Below are 23242 nucleotides of genomic sequence, written 5' to 3' on the forward strand. Positions count from 1 at the left end.
CATTTAAAAACATAAAGGAACAAACTGAAAATTTTAAAATTAAATGTATTAAAGTAAAATAATTGTAAAATATGATTTATCTAAAGTAACATTAAACATTTTTATTAATCAATTCTCATTGTAGATGCTCTTGCTGAGATTATCTATATACATTATCTACCTGTTTAAAGTAAGATTTTACTTTAAAAAAATGAAATTATAGTTATTAATTAAAAAATAATAGCTACAAAGTTTAGAAGAATTTTTAAATAGTAATTTATAGTAATGTATAATGCATTAGTTATTAAAGTTTAAAAACATTCCTTAAATTTTCAATCAAGTTTTATATCTGTGTACTTTGTTCTGTCACCGAGCCAAATCCTGGTTAAGGAATCTGTTCACGTGAAAGGCTAGCGACCGACATGGATGTCCATATGCGTGGCAGAAAATGGTCGGTCATTTGAATACAGGGCACACATTCCATACTGAAGGACATGCAATTCATCGAAAAGGGCACGTATATATATATTGTGCTAATCGCTAGAGAGAAAAAATAATGCTGATTCTCGACAAAAGATTCAGAACACAAGAATAGCAAAGCTGGAAAGAGGTTATGGGACGGAGATGAAGATCAGAATTAAGCTTATAATTTGTCTCAAAAGTGTGCTTGTTGGTACACAGAGTTTGGAGCTAATCAACGACACTTTCGCAACGATGCTCACTGCTCAGGGAGGGATCTAGTTTCGGGAGTGATATATATACTTTTGACGGAAAATTATTAAAGTACTTTCTTGCAGAATTCTGGATCCATTTTTTTTAAGTGAGTTGTGAATCCAATTAAAGTTAGAATTTGGTCTTTTTTTTTCTTTCAAAAGTATAAGTTACTTTTATGGAAATTATTTTTGGTTTTTTTATTTGATTTATCGGAAATTTTAGTTTTTATTTTCATGAATTAATTTAATTCTTCTATTTGAACTTGAGAGAATATAAAGATTTTAGAATAACCGAATTTACTTAATTTAATAAAAACTTAAGTGAATAAAAAATACTTTAAGAGACCTAAATGGCACATAATTTAAATTAAAAGATCGAAAAATAAAGCCGACCTTAGGGTAAGGGGTTAAAGCCTTGCTTTAAGCTCTAAAAGATATTTCTTTTTTACTAATAATATTCTTAAAAAATTAAAGAAAAATCGTCTCTTTAAATTTTACACCTATTATGTTTTTTATTACTTTCAATTAATTTATTTCTAACAACTAATTAGCATATTTTTGTTCACTTAAGTTAAATTTCACTACATTTAGCATCGGTTAAATTGTGCCTTTTAGTAGAACCAACATAGATCTCGCCGTTGTAAGTTGAATTTGAGGAAACTTTTTACATCAATTATTAGTAGAATCAAGGTAGAAAGTGTCATTAACATATTTAGCCCACTCCCATCTTCCTTCGAATAGTTGTTTGGTGTATCTCTCCATTAGAACAACCAATTCCCAAAAAAAACATCCACATATGAGGGAAAAAAAAAAATGAAAACCACATCATGCACTAAAAGAAAATTACAAATTAGCGAATGAACATTCCATTGCTAATCCCTAGAAAACCTCAGGCACTTAGCGTGGGAATCTTCTCTTGCTAAATACAAGTAGCTAATTAGCGACCAAACACTGCCTCGCTAATCCTTGCAATTCCCTTGCCAACCCTTTACATGGTATCCCTTGCTAATTTCTTGCAACTTTCCCTCTCGCTAAACTGCCGTTAATCCCTCACAATTGTTCCTCGCAAATTATTTCTCACCATTCCCTCACCATTCCCTCACTAATGCCTCTCTATTCCCTTGCAATTCATATTTGACATTTCTTGCTTGTCTTAAACATAAAAAAAAACTTAGATATGAGAAACAAACTACATTAGTAAACATGCAAAACCACTAAATCAAGACCATGTTGTGAAAAATTCTTGAGAGAGAGTGGGAGTATGGTTAGAAGGAGACAAGAAAGGAAAACATATGAGAAATTCGTAATTGGAATAACGATGATAATAGTGATAAGAACATTAAGAATGATACAAACGCAACACTATAATGACAAATGAAGAACATGATGTTTAGAGAGTGTATGGATGGAATGAATCTAAGTTGTAAGTTTTGAAAAACATTTTATATTAATTATAATTATAACAAATGTAAAAAAGCCTTTTTACATTGACTCAAATTAAAATCAATGTAAAAAGTTATCCTAAATTACAAAAATGATGTCACACATTTTTAATATTGATTCTCATATAAAAGAATGTTGTTAAATGTATTCTTTGACTAGTGATTGAGTAAACCCTCATTATAATTCCTAGTGAATTTGAAGTTGATCATTTTAATTATTAAAAATAAATAAATTATTCTTGAGATTACAAAGTTTTCAGTTTGTCAATCATTTTAATCTTAACATTAATTGGTCTTAATTAACATGAACAAATTTTTTAAAGTGGTTACGCTTTGTTTGGATAGTGAAAATAGAAGGGAGGGCTAAAGAATAAAATTAAAATATAAAAATCCTACCGGTTGAGAAGGAAAAAAATAGATAGAAAAAAACTTTATTTACCAAGAAACTTATATAATATTTTTAGGAAAGTGTATGAAAACAAATTATAGTCATTCTTAAAAATCATGATTATCAGAATTCATCATTTTTTAGGAATCGTAATTTTTAAACATAAAAAAAAAATAAAAAAATCTTAGACCAAACGTCCCCTTACAGTAATTCCACTTCCTTCTTTTTTTGTTCCACATTTTGTTATAATTGAACCTTAATCCAACTTGAGTTAAATTCAATCATCTCGCTAATAAAGTTATTACCGTTGCTTTGTATACACTGACACCCATTTCTTAGTATAGTTTCTAGGTTCCATCGACCCTATAGAAAATAGGCATTGTAGTGTATAAAGCAATGGTAGTATAGCTTTGTCATAAATGTAATCCAAGTGATTAAAGGTTTATAATAACATAAATGTGAAACAAAAAAGGGAAGGAGAGGTATTTAAAGGAAAGAATAAGCTTCTATATATTGATAATAATAATGAAATAAAATTAACTTGTATTTTGATAGATGAAATGTGTTATATATATATATAAAAGCAAGTTGCAGTTCTATTTTTTGAGAGTTATTTTTTTAATAGAATATATTTTTTTTTATCTTTATCCCATTATTTATTACGTCTCATAATCTCGTACTCTCACTTTTAGTTGTATAATTTTTTATATGAGTTATTGTATAAATAATATTTTTTAAATATTAGACTTTTTACATTAGTTGTGGTGATAACAAATGTAAAATGTAAATTTTTAGAAATTTTTAAATAGATTCTAAATTTTATTGACTTTTTATATTGCCTAATTATAGACCTACTTGCAGAACTAATTTAAAATGCCGAAAACAAACTAATCATAAAAGTTTTTTTTTGTTTAGTATTAGTTCCTAAAAGTTTTTAAGAAATTTATTTTTAGTTTTTTTTTTAGCTTTTTTTCGTTTTTACTTTCGGTCCCTTTTTTTTAATGAACTTTGTCTTATTTAATGAATTAAAAGTAAAGAGGGAAAAAGTTATAGGACGTTGACCGGTCAATAAACAAAAAATGTTTATGAACTAACAAATGAAATTAAAAAAATAGTAAACTTTTTTTTTATAAATGAAATTGAATATAGTTTTTTTATAATTATTAATAAATATTTTTCTTTATATAATAATGCCTTCTTGAAGGTGTTGACACTCTCCAAGAGCTTATATTTTGGCTAGATAATCTACGTGCCCATTCAAATCTATTTCGAAAAGGAGTTCTTGTGTCTTCTCTGTTTCTTTTTTTTTTCTTTCAGCATGAGGAGGTAGATCATTTATTATTTCCTTATTCTGGATCTTATTACTTATTAGGTTTGGTATTCTGATTATTATTGGCTTGAATTATCCATCGTCTTGCCTAGGATCGAGTAGTTCAACTCATTATTACATTCACCAACATAATTGCCTCCTCGAGAATTAGGACAGGAAATAATTTGCTTATAGCAAGAGTAGGTAGTGTTTGATGAGCTGAGATGTGAAGATTGATATGTCAACAAATCTTGGTGCACTTGCCACCGAAGAAACCTTCGTTCCTGGCCTGCAGACCAAAGCAAAGTTGTGGTCACAGTACACGATCTCCTGCCTCATATTTTTTCAACAATAGAAAGTCATTCTTACTTCCTGCTTTCAACTTCTGCACCAACTCTTCCCTCTAAAGTTGTGGGAATTTATTTATTATCTCACACTCATGAGCAATTTTCCCAAATCAAAGAATATTGGACAAAGCAAAGCAGCAACACAGATTTGTTGACTTCAAATGTGAGAAATTGCAAATTGGACTTAAGGACACACGGATCGCACTTGATGCACCGATAAAGGAAGGAGGTGGCTGGAAACGACAAGTGGGAAGAAGAAGGAAGAAGGTAACAAGTGATTTAAATTCGTGAATAGAAGGATAAAAAAGAATAATTTTGAAATTATGATAATATAAATAATTAATATTTTTGATATAATCAACTAAATTAATTAATTATTTTTAAGAGGGATGAATTAGTTAAAAAAAGTTTTATGATTAAAAACGGAGAGAAAGTAATATTTGTTGATGAAAAATATATATAGGATATTAAGAGGTTAAGAAGCAAAATAAATTAATGATCTTACGGGAAGCAAAGACAAGGAGGAGGAGCTAGCAAGAAGAACAACCCACATGATTTCCTCATCTCCATGCATGTTCACAAACACGAATTCTGCACTCTCAATTGTAATTGTATGCACTATATATATATATATATATATATATATATATATATATATATGTGCAGAAATGAGTGAGTAATGAAGCAAGTGTGGCTCTTGGGGTGGTGTTATATACTGAATTCAGGGGCTTAATTGCAACTACTGCTCAAATAATGCATCAAGTTATCTGAGTTTTGTCACTTTGCGTTCAGTGAATGGTGAGTACTCAGTAGTGAGATTCAACTACACTTTCACGTGCAAACCTGCTGTGAGTAATTGCAAACCTGAAGCCGCTTTCAATCACGTCATTCATAACTAATAACGGTGTAGCATTTGGTTTGATACATAAACTAACTTTTATTTGAAACATTTGTTAATTAATGGTCTTAGAATTAAGAAATTAAAATATTAAAATATTTATTACATAAATTATAGAAAAACATAAAAAAATTATGATTAACTTCATTTTTTAATTTTTTTATCTCTTAATAAAAATGGTTTTACTTTAAATTTTTAACTATTCTTAGCATTTATCTTATTTTAAACATTTTACTAAAATCTTTCATTTATCTTTTGTTGTTGTATCATATCATAATATCCTATCATATTTATTATTTCTTCTATCTTTTTATTATTTTTTAGGTGTTAAATAACATATTAAATGTATACGGCACATTTTTCTTTAAATATTAAGAGAATACATGTCTTCATGCACGTTTTTTCTGAAAAGTATAGAATTGAAATTTTTTATTCAAGTGTCGTTTGGTGTCCAAACACCCTCTAACTCAAACAAATTTCTTCATATGAAAGTAAAATCAATTTACTTGAAATTGTTTTTTAAACTAAAGTGATTTTTTTATCAGTAAAAATCCAACACTTGTATAAAAAATTTACAACGAATATATACTGTTAAACGTTGAAGTAAAGTAATTTTGAACTCTTAAGAGAAAAAACACAATTACCTCATACTTCACCTAACAAATGATCTTTTATATATATACAGTTCTTAAAATAAGAAGTATTTATCTTTTATCTATTTAAATCATAATCATCTCGAATATTGTAAATTTGAATCCTCTCACTTTTATATTTAAATGTCAAAATATACTTTTACTGTATTTTAATTCTTTTCATGTTACATAACTTCATTATTTAATACACATTTTTAAAAAAAGCTCAAATTATTAATTGTTTTAAATTATTTTAAATGAAAATTTTCCTTACGAGTTTAAACTTTTTAAATTAATTACTGTAAAATATTATATTAAAGTTCAGTTAAAAAACATAATCTAAAATTGATGCTTTAAAAAAATTTAAATTTCTTCTTATATCTGAAATTTATATTTTTCTTATAATTCTAAATATATATTTATATTTTAAAAAATATTTAAATTAAAAACTATGTATCATGTATCAAATATTATTCGAGTCTCGAAGGACCTGATTTTAAGCCATATATCTACGGGCATTTCGAGTTTTCAATCATTTTTTTCATTCAAGTTATAATGATTATGATTGTTCACGTACGAGTTAGTGTTCAGACAATTTGAATTCTTTAAATTAAAAGCTACAGTGATCATATTTGCACATGAAAAATTTACCTGCTAATTTGTTATCATCTTTTTCTAATAATTTAAAAATTATCATATGCATTCAAAAACATATTATATAAAAATATTTGCTCATACTTTTGCTTCTTCCAATATATAAAATATAAAAATGACATAAATATTTTTATTTGCAAAAGTTAAATGGCCTGTATGAAAAGTGAAGAAAATACTGTATAAGTTAAAGCAAAAATTGTTTTTAATAATAATAAATAAAAAATCTAAAGGATCTCATCCAGTATCCATACAAGATTTCAACCTTCATTTTGGGATTATTAAAACCTTGGAGCCCGTGTAGATTTTGACTTTGCTGTTCGCACTCCCCTGATATTTATATGCTTTTCTTATGTGTTTTTGATTTTTTTTTTCTTCAAAAATATCATTTTTCTGACTCTATTTTTTAGGACATATGGATTTAATCCATAGTTGGATCAAAATGTCGAATTACGACAAAATGCAGGTAATTACTTAACACACCAAAGCAAATACATTAGTGTGTGAAGTAATTTTCCAAAATGCTTTATAGTTCGTTGCAACCTAAGACTATGGTTAGTTTTTTGTTCAGGGTGCTTTGACCTAAAACAAAAGTGTGTGCATGTTTGGGTTACTGTCAAAACTCGGAAGTGTTTTCAATGTACTTTTATTTTATCAAAGCAACTTTATTAATTCTCTGGTCCACAGTCAGATGTACCCTGTTTATCTATTCTCTTATTTTTACCTGCTTGTGCTTTGAACATAGACTAGTTTTGTGAGTTGACCAATAAAAAATTGAATAAAATTAAAATGAATTTAAAAAAAATGATTGAAAAACCTGGAAATTATAGAAAATGATAAAAACCAAAAATGTTCAACACGGTATTAAGTAAAATTGTAATAAAATACACATGACTGATAAAATAATAAAATCTACCTTTTTATGTTAAACAATTATAAACATTCAATCAGGAGAGGTTGATAGTATATTATAATCAAACATAAAATAGTAATTATCAAAAGAAGATAGGTAGAAACACACTCTTTAATACATTTTTTTAAACACATTTATTCTAATGAATTAAAATTTATTGAAAACTATAAAATTAGGAGAGATAGTCATTAAATATGATATAGAATCCATCAAATTTTATCATTTTCAAGCAATTTTAGCCGATGAGAAATTGTGTTTTTAGCATTTCTCTTATCAAATACCTAATTAAAAACTAAAAGTATAAAGGTTTGAATATTTTCTTAATCCTTGCAATTTAGCATTTTTTTTGTTTTTTGTCCTTGTGATTTTTTTAAGTTTAGTTCTTACAAATTATGTTTGCAAACATTTTTAAGTGATTTATATAATTTTTTTATTGTTGAAAACATTATCTTTTTATTATAAAATTATATTTTTTTATAATTTATCAAAAAAAAAAATCACACTTAAAATTCAAGTTATGCATAATCAACATTGAACTGACTTCAACGACTATTCTCTACTTTTATGTTATTATCTTTTTTATTCGTATGAACTGAAGATACCTACCTATCAGAGAATTTACAACAATTGGCACATTATTCTCAAAAAATTGAGATAGATGCCTTAGTGTCTTTTATATTATCTGGCAATTGAGACCATAATTGATTCGATTTTCTAATCAAACCACCCAGTCCAATTATTTTTTTTTCTTATGTTAAAGTATCATTAATATGCATTCAATAACTTAATTAAAGTACCATAAAGTTTGTGAATCAAATGGTGTTGGAATGTTTCAACTTAACTAAAGGATTTGAATTAGGATCATGAGTATCTACCTGCTTTAAATACTTAAGAAAATTTTATCATACATAGAAAACTTTACCGTTTATAATAATTCTGCTGACTAAAACGCTTTGTTGCCCATAATTTATAAAAAAAAAAAAATAACAATTAAAGAAACATTTCAATATAATTGGCTGCTGTGGGAAGCCTTGTTGATGGTCATCCTCGTCCAGTTCTTCATGCCTTAAAAGACTCAAAAAGGGTCTGTTGGAAAAACGAAGGCAAACAGGTACATAGAAAAGCATACTTAAACAGATAGACAGCACGGAGTAATGAGTGGGTTTTGGATGAAATTTGGTCCAAAAAAAGTAAAAGCAGACACTGCACTGCTGGACATTGAAAATATGTTATATGGACCCCCTAATGTCTTCACATATTTGTCAATTCACACATGGGAGGTCTTCTGCTATGGCAGACACATTGCATTCAAATTAATATTTGAGAGGAGTGTTAGAACTGGGACCAAGAAGCACAATCTGACCACTTGAACAAAAGATAATCTTAACTACAGCAAAGAAGGATATTGGATAATTATAATCCAACTATACTTGTAATAGTGCTGCTGATTGATCATATTCATCATATTTATGGATTACGAGTAACTACACCATGGTATTTCATCATATAAATAAAATTTAGTTAGTCCGTTTAGAATAAGAAAAGTCCTGTTTAAGGAATAAGAAAAACATTACCCCCTCCATCTGCCAAAGGATATGCATGATTTTCATTACAAGGAGTTTTGTATTGGGGACATTTAAATTAAATTACAAGAAATAATCTACTTTATCTTCTTAAGAAATTAGAAAAAAAACTTTTTTTAAAATAAACTAATCCAAAATTTTAATAATGACATAACTAACAATAATATTCTCAAAGCTCTAGAGGTATATCTATAAGAAATACCAGTTCACGGTGACCCAGATCTTAAAAGTTAATACTACATTAATTCAAAGGTTAAAATTATTGTTGATCTTAAAAGTAATCCTATGTCTTCCAAATTGTATTTGTTTGAATGGATGGCTTGTATGCTGGAATTAGTGAGTGCATATTTTGTTCGACTTGAAAGTTCAAACTGCCCAAGACACACATTAATTATAGAAGTTGCTTTTAAGTATCTAAACAAAATTGAAATCCCATATGGGCAGAGAAAATCCAAGGCTTAAAATGGCAAAAAATAAAGCTGATCTAAAGTCTAAACTACAGTGCCAGATATTCTAGATTGTATGATGTTTTCTATCAGTGCTGGGAACACGGATTATGACAGATCAAATATTTTTAAGCTTGGCTACAGACAAAAAGACAAACATATTAATAAAATGGCCCCACCAAAATTTACATGAAATTTATACAGATAAATAGAGCAATTATGTCCTCCATATATGAATACGAATTCAAAAATCAAAAGATCCCCTCCAACAATGATAACAATAATAAATAATTAAAGAAACGCAGAAAAAATATATATGATTGAAACACATGATCACGATCTTCATTAAAACTTTCCTCTGCTTGCAGCAAAGTCCACATCTTTGAAGCTTTGGACATCTTGGGTGGTAAAAGTGAATGCAAGAACATAAGCAACCAATGTAGGCACTGCTCTTCTCCACCCCCCTTATGGATGTACATAACAATGATAAGATTCTCAGTCAGAAGAAGGCTTGACCTTTAAGCGGTACAAGAGCTTCTTCTTCTTAGAGCTTTGATTGTCAATGGTGAGAACCACTTTCCCAGGTTCACCAATTTTGTAGTTGTTGCAAAGCACCGGTTCTTCTGATGAAGCAACCTTTCTAGCCTTCTGGATGATCACAGTATAACTTCCCTCTGAAGTTGGCACAAACTCTGCACCATAGCTTACATCCCACCCTATTACTCTGAGCTCCCAAGAGAGTAGAGAGTTCTGCATGATCCCAAGTGAACAAAATTTCAATGCATTACAAATGCTATCAAGGCAAATGCTCAACAATTTTTTACCTACTCTCATGAAGTCATAGTAATGGAATAGCTATAGAGTAGGATTCAATTACTTAACCAACCACTTGAACTACACAAGGTATTCATTTCCAAATTTAATCCCATGACCTATAACTATCTGGCTTCTAAATTATAATAATATTAGGTTGATCCTAACTATATTAGATGCAGACTATGGAAAGGATAAACAGTTGAATTTTTTTTGTTCGAATCTTTGTTTTCTTTGAACTTTAATATATCATTGTTGCATGCTGAATGATGATCTAAGATTCAACATGAACTTCTCTCACCAATTCTAGTGAGCTAAATTAGTAATAGCTGACAAATTTTGCATTCAAGATCAGTTATTATTTTAATAGCCTATAGCTAATAAGCATCACAGTGGTCCGTTTATATTTTATTCAAGATGAGTTATTATTTTAATAGCCTATAGCTACTAAGCATAACAGTTGTTGTTTTCTAGCCTCGATGGTACTCCGAAACAACAAGTTAATTAGCAGTGGAAAAGGATTTTGGTTGTTAGCAATATTAAGAACTGAAACAAAATTAAGCCACTTATGTTTCCAATTGGAGTATGGTCTTACCATGTTTATTTTATCATTCCTTATTTACTAATTTATGGTGTATTGCCCGATACATGTCATCTCGGGGCATGGGTCTGCCTTAATTTGTCGCATGAAACGGGAGAAATAAGTAAAGAACGAAAAGGATAATATTAAAATCTTGAGGACAGAGGAATCCTAGGAAAGACTCCGCATTTCTATGCTGCATTCATTGAATTCTACCTCAATCGAGATCAATCAATTCCGACAAAAAAACACAAAGGAAAAGACCAAACCCACCTCAGTAACTGGAAACTCTACGGTATGTTTTGCTGCTGGCCTCACTGTAATTTCTGTAACAGCATCGGAAATTCCGAACTCGCCATCTTTGCTTAGTCCCCCATACTTGACCGGAAGTTGCTCCGCAGCAATGTATCTGAAATATCCATAAAGCAAATCAAGCTACTCAGTAGGACACAACAACAAAGCCTTATCACCGTAAGTGAGGTCGGCTACATAATCACATGCCACTCACTAGGACACAACACAAGGGAAATTGAAAAAACAAGAAACAAGAAAATAATTGAGTGTTCACCTCAAAAGGGTCTCAGCTGATTTAGAAGGTCCAGCAAAGACAAACTTGCTTTTGGTTCTCTGAGTAAGAAAAGGGCTTATCATCCTGTTCACTGCCAAGTACCACCAAGGCACATTGATAAACACCTACACCAGCAAAACAATAAATAACATCAAGAAAATATAATTGGAAATTATAGGGAAACAAATAATTAATCATTGAATCAAGGTTTTGAAAAATAGTCTAAAACTGCAATTTCGGCCACATTATCAACATTTTTTTTACTCTATGTGAATATGGTTGCATGTATGTCTGCAACAACGTGACAAAATAAACCTTGGTGCTGATGCCAAGACTGCATTAGCCACATTTATTAGCAGCTTCCTGCCATCTCAAGGATTGTGACCACTGACCATGGTTTAAGAAAAAAAAAGTATGTGACCACAGTTTTGGTAACAACACAACATCAAGATTTTTGGAGTCATTGCACAATCACAATTATGGTCTCATCAATCACATTTGTCTGCAATTTTCTACAACATTAAGGATTGTAAGAAAAGATCTTGACCGCAATTTAAAACCTTGATTAACCACAATTTAAAACCTTAATTTCAACAAAATAGGCCTTGGCTGCAATATTGGCCACATTTATTTGCAAATTCTGGATATCCTAAGGATTGCAACCAAAATGTGTCTGGCTCAGCTCAGTTGGTTGAGCAACAATGCGTGAGTTCTTGTTTTAAAAAAAAAGAATGAAACCTTAAAATTGAAATTAAGAGGGCATGAAGTACCTGTTTGGCTACAAACTCAGGATAGTTATCCTGAAGCAGCTGGAGGGCCTGTTTGGTAGCCTGTCTAAGCTCCCACTTGGCAGGGCCAGGAGAATTCTTGAGATCATTAACCTGAACAATGGTGCTTATCCCACCAGGGTTAAAGTCCAGCTTCCTGATACTCTTCTCCAGGAACTGAATCCTCCACCTGAGAAATCTATACCTCTTCTCCTCATCAGAGAAACTCTTCTTGTACAACTCCTTGTTCTGAAACTCCCCATAGATATTGTAACACACGGGGTGACCCTCCTTGTCGAATCCATGCATGTACACCGCTTTCTCCAAATCATCACCTAAATCCTCCAATAACAACTCCTCCATCTTGAACTCCTTCCTCCACCGAATCGTGCCCTTTATCATCGCGAATGCCTCCTTCACCTTGAAGTCCCGAGCACGCAGAAACTTTAAGAGAATCACGTCGCTCCTCTCGTCAGCAAGAAGAGGAACACCCCAGATGGAAACTTCTTCGGGTGAAGCAGAAACAGCTTCCACCTTTGCTTCCTCGGAAACAGTCACAGACACAACGCTTTCTTCGATAGCTTCCACCGTTTTAGCTCCGTCTTCATCAGCAGAAGAAGCAGACACCGCCACTTTCTCTTCAACAACCTCAGTTTCGGTTACCTTAACTTCTGCAGCTTCTTTTTCTGTCGCTTCTGCCACGTCAGCAGCAGCATCAGAAACTTGTTGCTTCTCTTCTACCTCCGCGGGGTTCTGTTCTTCCTTGTTGTCGGGTTTTTCATCTTTGGGAGGGTTACTTGTTGGCACCGCGGAGAACTCGTGTTTGTTGAGCGCTTCTTGAATAAGTTGTTTGAGTTCTTGCAGAGCCTTTTTCTCGGTCTCTGGTAGGTCGGAGACAATGGTGCTTTCTTCCTTGAAAGAACCGGATTCAGGAACGTTGTCGTCGCCACTTGGTTTTGAAACCTCGGACTCGGTTTCAGTTTCGGTAACGTTCTCTTTCTTCTTCTCTGGCGAGGTTTCTTCTTCATTTTGTTGTGGTTGTGCGTCTTTCTCTAGGGGAACAACAACAACGTTGGTGGTGTCTGGTTTCTCAGCAGGTGCCACGTCAGAGACCACCACCTCCTCTTGAGTTGTGCTTGTCTTTGGAACTTCCTCAGCCATGGTAACTTACCAACACTTAACAACAGTGACACTTTTCTATGATCTGAACAAACAAAATTTGAAAAGAGAGAGAGAGAGAGAGGATGTGATGTGCGTGAAGAGAAGTGATGATGGGAGAGGGTGTTATAGAGAAGGACCAGACTGTGGCAGCTACGAACATGGCCCCAATTTTCATTAAGTGGGCCCGGCCCGGATGTAACGGTGTTATTACACTCTGTAGCCACCAGTGTGGGCCTACTGGCCCAACCAGTTACAATTCGAACCGTTCCAACGGTCCCATTCAGGGCATTCACATTTCACGTTAATTTCCTTTTTGGAGTGAGTAGCTAAATGGATTCTCAAATGATGCAATGATAAAATAATTTTTGAAATATGAAAAATATAAATATAAATTTTTAATATATAAAAAATATGATAAAATAATTCTGTGTTAAATTTATAAAATTATCTTATTATTAAGTTATAATATTTGACGATCAATTTATTAATAAAATATATTTTTTATAATTAATTTGACATTAAATTATAAAATTTAAAAATTAATTTATTATTAAATTATCTGAATTTAGAGACTAATTTACCATATTTTATACATATTGAATGACTTAATTTTAAAATTTAGATAAATTTATTAACATTTTATACTTTTTTCTTATTTGCCTTGGATGCGTTGTGCCTTGTTGCGACTGTTAGCTGTACCTTAGTTTGCTTTGAACTGTAGCGAAGCTGTTGAACTTGAACAGAAGGTTTGGCCCACGTGGATGATTATTCAGCTGTAATGTGAGATTCGTCTCATAAAATATGTGGAAAGGAACTAATCGTGGGCGCTAATATTTGTGTTAACAATGATTAGTAATAACTTGTTTCGTTTAAATTTTGAATTCAATAATAGTTGTAGTAACATCGGATTTTTTTTTTAAATGGTAACAAGTGTCTTGACAATATTGATTAAGAAATTTAAGTAAAAATATTTTTATTGAAAGATAAAAAAATAATATTATTCATATTTTTTAACTTTTTTTTATAATTTACATAATATTTTTTTATTTTAGTTTCTAGATTATTATCTTATCAATACTGGTTAACAACAATTTTTTTTAAAAAAAATTAATTGTTTGATTTTTAAATAGAATTTAATATTTATACAAAACAGTTTTAATTTATCACTTAATTATAAATTATCATTTAAATTATTTTTAAAATTAACAAATTTATAATATATGATAAATCAAAATTAGATGAGTGTATAAATTTTTTTACACTCCCAATACATAACTCCCTTTCTCTTTTTAAATATTTATGTTGTGGCACGATCTTGTTTTTGTTTTATTCGTACTAGTAGGGGTGCTGTGCTGTTAACTAAGGATGACTGGATTGAATAACCGCATTAAGTAATTGTTTTGTTTTTTAATAGTGTTCAATAATGATATTAGGACAAATCCGATCATCCAATTACTACAAATTAAAGTTAATACTAATTTCTATAATAAAAATCAATAAATTTAGTGTAATATATATATATATACCAGATTGTAATGATGATATTACTTTATCCGTATATAATCTATTTTCTCTTTTAAATATTCATATGGTTAAGGGTGGGAATAGATTAGGTCGGCCTACAGGGGCCTACGACCTGACCTACATAAAGTCTGGTCTGGTCTGACCTATTTAATTAAAAGGCTAGACACAAAGTCTATTAAATTAAATAGACCATGTTTAAGCTTATTAAAAAGTCTTATAAGCATGATAGTAGGTCGGTCTCTCTCTCTCTCTATATATATATATATATTTATTTATATATTATTTTTTTGGGTATAATTAATATTATTTTTTAAAAAACTAGCAAATTCAATTCCTATAATTAAGTAAAATTTTAATTACAAAGTAAAAAATTTCAGTTAATAGTTCCTTTTTCTATTCCTATTAGGTTTCTTTTTTCTTTTATTACTTTCCTGCATTATAAAACAAATAAAAATCATATTCTATCATATCCTATTACGTTTCTATACAAAAATCATATCCTATCATATACTATTAGGTTTCCTTTTTCTTTTATTACTTTCCTGTATTATAGAGCAAATAAAAATCATATTCTATCATATGCTATTACGTTTCTATACAAAAATCATACCCTATCCTATTCCGTTCCTATACAAAAATCATATCCTTTTTCTATCAAGTTTCCTTTTTTTTATTAACTTTTTTATTACGTTTCTAACCAAACAAAAATCATATCCTATCATATCCTATTACGATCCTATACAAAAATCATATCCTATCACTATTAAGTTCCTATACAAAAATCATATCCTTTTTCTATTAGGTTTTCTTATTTTTTTTAACTTACGTTCCTAACCCAACAAAAATCATATCCTTTTCACTTCAAGCTTTTTGATAGAGTTAATTAACATTCTATATTTAGCCTATTATAGAAGGTGTGTTATTTATTTATTTTTGGTAAAAACAATTAGAAATATTAAAGATTTAATGTGAATAAGACTTTTAAATAGGCTATCAGGCCAGACTAGGCTTTTAAAAAGGTCAGACCGAACCAAAATAAAAGTCTTTGATAGGTTATAGGTCAGACTCATGCCTCAAAAATTAATCGTAGGCTAGACTCAGGCCTTTTAAAGTCTGGTCTGGCCTAACATATTCCCACCCCTATCCATGGTGTGTGGTAGGGTCATCTTTTGTTTTTTTGTTCCTTCCTACTAGTAGGCGGTGCTGTTAACTAAAGATAACGGGACTTTCATGTTTCATCCTTTATGTTTTTTAAAAAATTGTTGTCTGGACTCGTTTTAAATAGAGGGTCCAGCTTTATAACAAAGTTTAGAATGTTGAATTAATGAATGAATTCACTAGTAATCTTAGTTTTTTTATTACATTCGTTTTTTTCCAACTTAGTTTTTATTTCCATCAGACTTTTTGTTATGGTACCTTCTTATGCGTTGCCAACTGGCCTGGAAATACTAAACTAGTAGTTTTCTTTTTCTCAGCTACTAAAATAGTAGCTAACAAGTGGTGATCCAGCTTTGGGAAAAAAAGAAAAAGAAAAATTGGTGATCCAGCCCAAGTCTAATGAGCCCAACTCAAATATCTAATAATATTTTTTCTTTCAGAGCATAACTTTCCTTTTTGTTGGAAAAAAACAAACCTTTCTTCCATTTAAACTAAACTGGAGTAAATGTCGAAGTGAGTAAATTGACTATGTTCGGCTCATCTAAGTTGGCTCATTACAAATTGTTAAGAAAATGAGTTAATTCAACTCGATTCATTTTTTGAGAGTTAAGAAATAGTCAATTCAATCTATCGTAGGTTCATAGATTAAAAGGATTGATTTACTTAAAATAAAATAAAAAATAAAATTAAACCATTTTTTATGTTTTATGATAAAATATTAAAATAATTAAACATTCAAAATTTTGTATTATAGAGGATAATTACAAAATAATTATGAGATATATATAATATATCTATAATCTATAAATGCATGCTCAAGAATCAAAGTGTCACATTCAAAATAGAGAGTGTTATAGTCATATATTGAAACAAGACCAAGTTCAAACTCATATCAAAATTGAGAGTGACCTATCTTTAGTAGGCAGCTCTAGGATTTTTAATATTGTTGCTGAATTTATTTCTAGTCCCCTTATATGGGAGATGTAAATATCAATAGTATCTTTCATAGGTTTTAATCAATTTAGGTTTGAGATTTTTTAACTTCACCCTTCCAGAAAAAAAATATAATAATATATCAAAATTGAGAGCGCCATATTAAGTAAAGTGAGTTTTTTTTTAAGCACAAACCAATCTAACTCACAAGTCCAACTTGGATGAGTCAGATTTAAGTGAGTCAGTCTTTTTTTATTATTATTTATAATTGAGTTTGGTTGACTTTGATTAGCCTAATCTCATCCAAACTCGTGATCAATCAGATTAGTTCACAAATTACAATCCACTTTAATAGTTCTAAACCAGATTACATCATACTGACTCGGATCAATTAAGGTGTGTTTATAAATCCGTTGGATAGAAGTTAAACAAAAAATTTACACTTTATATACAAATATAAAAATAATGTGAATGTTGAATTAGGTAGAATGTGAATTTAGTTGGGCGAAATTTATATCTAGACACACTCTTAGCCATTTACTGCACATCAGGCTCATACTTATATTTCTAGATGAAAAAAAATGGAAATAATGGGATGGCATAACAATTTTACTGGCAGGGCATTATTAGCACGCTTATAACAGAGATTCATATCGGAGAATTAAATCATAACCAGTTATACGAGTGGTAATTTTATTCGTGAGGAAATCGATAGTTTTTTTTTACTAATTTTTAACCATTTTGCATCAACTTGTTTTGACCATTTCGCTGTTTATTGTGATTTTTGTCAACAAAACTTAAGCCTTTTGACCAATAACATTTGCCGGGGGGGGTCTCAAACTCTATACTAATCTTGTTATTTTGAAACTTGTCAAATTGTTTATAAAAAAATTTACGTAAAAATGTTTGACGTTGAAAAACAGAATTTTGGCAATAGAAAAAAAGTCTGACTAGAATTGGTGAATAGAAAATGAGTTTAAAAAGAAAAATAAACATTCTGACAAAAAGGTAGATTACAAAAATTAACTAACAGAAATTATATAAATTGATACGAATCGAAGAAAATAAAAATAAAGTGAAAGAATTAGCGTTTGTAAGACATGACTTGATTAATCTATAGCGGGCTAAATATAACTTTTACATTTATCAAGATGTTTGAATGTGTGTTAGAAACATGATTCTAAATTGTGGACTCCAGTCTGGTTAAAGCAATTGGAAGTAACTTTTGTATCATCATTAACCTGAGTCATATAATTTAATTCAAGTGTATCTCTTGTTAATATTGATGTTGTCCTCATGAATAGCAAGACAAAATATATTTTGGTAATTATACATCCAAAATCAATTTTGATTGCAATTTTTCAAATAACATTACGTGACAAAATTATTTTTTTAACATTTGTTATCCAAACAAAAATTATGTTGATTCTAAATCAATTTTATAAACCCAAATCCAAATAGGCATGGGTACTTCATTTTGGACGTTCTATTCTTGATCCTTGCCACAACTTGTGGTTTGTAACCTTTTTTAATGAAAGTTCTCTTTGCCTTTCCGAAAAAAAAATGTTTAAGGAAAGTAAAATGCAACAAACATAAAGAGTGCTAAAAATAATGTTGCAAGAAAAATAATATTTCTGAAATTTAAATGATAAAAGACTTATTGTTACGAAATACTAGTTCACATTAGATGTTCACATATGGATCATGCATAATATAGTATTAGAATTTTTTTAGTTTTTCAGTTCTTCATAAAACTCACTTTTCATATAATTTTCACCTTATTTAAGTTAATATAAAAAATACAAAGTAGATCCTAAAATAAATAAAAAAGATAAGATTTTTTTAAAAGAAATACGTGTTATTAATTAAATAAGAGAATTATTTTAAAACTTGTAAAAATTAGTGGACAAATTTTAAAAAAAGTTTAGAAACCGTTCATATATTTTAACTTTAAAATAATTAATCTTTAAAGATAAAATTATAAGAGTTTAAAATTAATTAAAAAACTAAAAGTATAATTAACCACAGATATTTTTTTATTTGTAAAATAAAATTAAAATTTATATTAAAATATGATATAAAGATGGTCTTATTGGTGTTCCGCGTAGCAATTGGCGACCACTTCAACCTCACATCTAATTGCATAAGCAAACTCCATTTGGTTTCAAGAATTACTCACTGTAATTAATTTCTTAGTGTGCTTAATTTTTTTTATATATTCTTCATTACAAAAGCCAGCACACATCAACTACAATTAAATACCACCCAGTATCCAGCCATTATTGTTTATATTTGGCCATTAAGAAACCCAGATTATTTTATATCCCATGCATCCAATCCAAATACCAACACTTGCCAATTTGCTATTGCAATTTGCAAACACAAAAGTGGTGGATTGTAAAACATGCCATCGTTAGGACACTGTGAGCCAGGGAAGAAGACTTTTGAAAGAAAAGATACATTTTTCTTTTTTATAATAATGCTCAACAAGTGAGATACAGCCCTCCAAAAAAAAAAGTGAGATACAACCAAAACAGTTTTCTTTTTATTTATTTATTTAATTTTACACCTCATTTGTCAAACATATAAAATCCAAAACAACTTCCCTTACCTCTCAAGTCTCCATCAATCTAACTATCCCAAACCAACTTTGCTACTTCGCACGAAACACCATCTGTACACATTTGACGATTGACATGAATATTTTTTATTCATAAAATATTGTTTTTAAATATTAATCTAGAAAAATGATATTCTTTCTCCTTATTGTAAACTAATACGTTTCTGTTCTTTATTGTCTCTATTATGCAATTCGCTCATTCACAACTCACCGTAAGAGGTGTGGCATTCACAAAGAGGAGAGTAGAAACTGCCCCTACTGGTGCAATTGTGATCGAGGATCTGTGCCAATAACTGATCCATACTAATATTTCAAGAAGTTTCGATTGATGCAGCTGTAATCGCAGTCTCAAAATTTCATTGCAAAAGATTCAAAAATGTTGATGTTACAGTGACAATTGCTGTCCCAAATTAACCATTTTTTAAAACCTTAGTATGAACCGACATTTTTCCTCATCAAGTCAAAACTATTAATGGAAATTCGATTTTGAGCTCGTATGCAAATACTAATGTATATTCTACGCATATGGCAAAATAATGTGCATTATGAACATAATCAGCGATGAGAGTGAAAAGGGAAAGAAAACTAAGGCTGATTCAGTTAGTGAAAAATAAATTCTTATCACACAAAAACATATCAAGATATTGGTTCAATTCTGGTTGCTGATAGAGAACTTTGTTGAAACATAATACTCTGTAAACACTCAATAACCCTTGTGTCCTGTGTTGGTTGAACTCTGGAGACTCACTGTAATTTTTTACCATAAAGAGAGAAAAGTGACTGGGATGGGCATGAGTACAGGTGGCACGTGACTCACATGCCCTGCCGTCACGAATACGTTTGACATTTTAGCCAATAGTTTTATGCGCATTCAATACCCAATAGTCGTAGCTGATAGATAGATAATTAGATATAGCATGCTTTTTGACGAAAAATAGGAACAGTGACAAATGAGACAATGACTACCACATCCACATGCATGTCGGCCACAACCAAAATGCGGGAAACTTTAATATATGTAAATCCTAATTTCAGAGTTCAGACAAGGAAACCAATTAACACGGCATTTATGTTCTTCAAATCTCAATCCTAATTTTAATATAATTTTATCTTTTCCACCACTTGAATCTATAGAGTATATTTGTTTCGAGTCATATACATTTATTTCCAGAAATATAAGTTGAAAATGGATCATTCTCATATTTAGTATAAATTATAAAAAAATATTCTCAGTTCTATTCCAAAGGTATATATATTTTTCACGATTTCTTCACTTCCTATTCGAAATAGGTGAGAATATTGTATTTCCATAGGAATAATAGTTATTGTTTAAAATAATTTCTTACTTCTATTTTTTTAATATTTTTTATTTTTAATTGAAATAAACTTTAAAATATTTCAAAGAATATTAAGTAGTTAACAAGCATGTTGATGAGAAAATTGTTCAGAAATATCATTTCCAGGAGTATAATCTAGTCTGCGAAACAAACGTCACCTATAGATTTTAGTTTTGAAATAAAACCTTGCTTGCAATGTATTAAGACTTATTATTTTTAATTATTAGTTTGTGGTGAGGTTCCATATATTACTTAGAACTTGGATTTAAAAACTTATAGGATGACAGAGAAGAAAAAAAAAGCATAGAAATTAATTAAAATTATTCACATCAATTTTAAATTTCATCTCCATGTATACATAGAAAATACTTCCTCTGTTTTTTTTTTAATTGTCAATTTTTTTAAAATATTTTGTTTCTATTTATCTGTTATTTGTAAAATTTAAGGTCATTTGTCAAATATACCCTTATTTATCTCTTAATTTTTAATTAATTTTACACTTGTAGAATAAAATAGAATAAGATAGAAAACCCAACAACTATGTTTTTTTTTTTTTACAAAAACCCAACTATATATATATATATATATATATATATATATATATATATATATATATACACGTTCAATTTATTTTGTTTCAACAAATAATGAAATTAACTATGCATCTATCTAAACTACAGTGTGTTTGTATATTGATTGACATTCGTTTTAGAACTGCAATTAATTTGTGAGAAGTAATCATTTGCTGCTTTTTTTTAAAGAAATAATTTGTTGCTTGTACCTTAAAAAAAAATGTTGTTGCTTGCATGTGTCCGTTTGGAAAATTTTAAACTGAAAAACGTATACACCATGCATCAATCATTTATATGTCAGATTACTTGGGTACCGAAACCTTTAAATAAAATTAATCCTCCCAAAATAACTCATGTATGGGTTGAGGCACCAAAGATCTCAGAAGTAATGTGGAGAGAATGGGGCGCCATGATTTTTTTTCTAGATAAACCAGAATCTTAATTCAATTTTGGTCCAAAAGAAAATAAAAGACTCGTTTTTCAATTATTAGCATGCACGCTAAACGCCCATAATCATGTGGATCGAAGTGGCAATCTCGGCTCTAGCATGCCACATGGTTATGTCAAAACAAAAGGACTTGGAAGTCTAGTTCATGAACAGTATTAGAGAAAGGTAATTTTGTTGCTAACTTTATGTCATGCTAATTAATTAGAGCTTGGAGCAAGATTAAAGATGGAATGAGTTTGATTATACTCCAAGTAATCCAGGCATGCTGATCCAAGCTGATGTTGTGGGGCTTTGATATAGCAAAACTACTTCTCCCATTGGGTTGCAGCCTCATTTTGCATAATTTTTTTTAGAAAATACTACTTAAAAGGCATCTCATTTTTGTTTGTTCTTTGGAATAAACTAGCAATTTACTTATTGGAATTATTCTGTACTTGCATTTTATTCACTAAATTTAATTACATGACGAGTTTAGTTTTTAATAAATTTACATAACACGAATAGTGCATGTCAACTTATTTTTTTAGCATAAAAAACTTAATGATAAATATGTTTGAAAATTTAGGGTAGTTTGAATACTTTGAAATTATAGTGTATAAAACTATAAATATTTATGATAAACTAGCATTAATAAATTAAAAAAAAAACAATTTTTTTCAAAACTTTCCAACTCATTTTAAAGAATTATAATAGGGACATTTAAAATTCTTTCAATCTCATTAACTTGATTCAAAGTTAATTTTAAAAAACTCGAATTTTAAAAATTAAAGCAAACGTATTTTGAAAAAAAAATTGTATATTATATTTCAAATGATTTCAACTCAATGTCTTGTAATTTTTTTAAAATTACATATAAATTTTATTTCATACCAATTCAATATTATAATATTAAGTGATGTTTGAATTGGGATTAAATCCAACTTGCATGACCAAATTGTAATGACAATTACGGTGAAGATTCAGGATTTCAAATATTATAATTTAAGTGTCATCAAATATCTTTCGGTTAAAAGTTAAAAATTAATCCATCAAAATATAAAGATTTTTTTCCTTGTAATCACCTTAATTAAAATATTTGATTCTTATTTTTTTTACAAAATCTTTTATTCTCCAATTAAATCACAAATATCTCTACAACTTCAATTTTTTAAGAATTAACCTATTTTTATGGATGATTTTTCATATATACATAGAGATTAAACTCTTAATTACATGCATACCTATCAATTATACCACATCATAGCAGTATTGATTATTTCCTTAAAAAAATAGTATTGATCATTAATGTATATATTATTACTATATTAATTGCAAATGAAATTAAATTCAGATTGAAACAAATAATCTCAATTAAAATTTGTACCTTGTCAAATAAGGAGGAAGCTAAACTGGTCTTGAAGGGGCCTACAGACAAAGCAGTCTATGAAGGACATGTTGGAGGGTAAGTCAATGATGGCTTT

The 23242-nt window shown here is 29.5% G+C and overlaps 1 protein-coding gene across 1 annotated transcript; it reads right to left on the reverse strand.

The window, feature by feature from the left end:
- Window positions 1–9412: 9412 nt before the first annotated feature.
- LOC114410026 (patellin-3-like) lies at window positions 9413–13300 on the reverse strand. Its single transcript, XM_028373765.1, has 4 exons — window positions 12033–13300; window positions 11263–11387; window positions 10968–11103; window positions 9413–10051 (listed from the first exon to the last, which is right to left on the reverse strand). The coding sequence occupies exons 1-4, from the start codon at window positions 13188–13190 to the stop codon at window positions 9797–9799; spliced, it is 1674 nt and encodes a 557-aa protein (XP_028229566.1). The 5' UTR covers window positions 13191–13300; the 3' UTR covers window positions 9413–9796.
- Window positions 13301–23242: the final 9942 nt, after the last annotated feature.

This window comes from Glycine soja, chromosome 4 (assembly GCF_004193775.1).
Source record: "Glycine soja cultivar W05 chromosome 4, ASM419377v2, whole genome shotgun sequence".
Taxonomy (NCBI): Eukaryota; Viridiplantae; Streptophyta; class Magnoliopsida; order Fabales; family Fabaceae; genus Glycine; species Glycine soja.

Coding starts and splice junctions, on each gene's coding strand:
- LOC114410026 (XM_028373765.1), bottom strand. CDS start 13,190: ATGGCTGAGGAAGTTCCAAAGACAAGCACAACTCAAGAGGAGGTGGTG. Junction 11,388..12,032: donor CTGAGTTTGTAGCCAAACAG/GTACTTCATGCC, acceptor TTGCTGGTGTAG/GTGTTTATCAATGTGCCTTG. Junction 10,052..10,967: donor TAGAGTTTCCAGTTACTGAG/GTGGGTTTGGTC, acceptor GGGATCATGCAG/AACTCTCTACTCTCTTGGGA.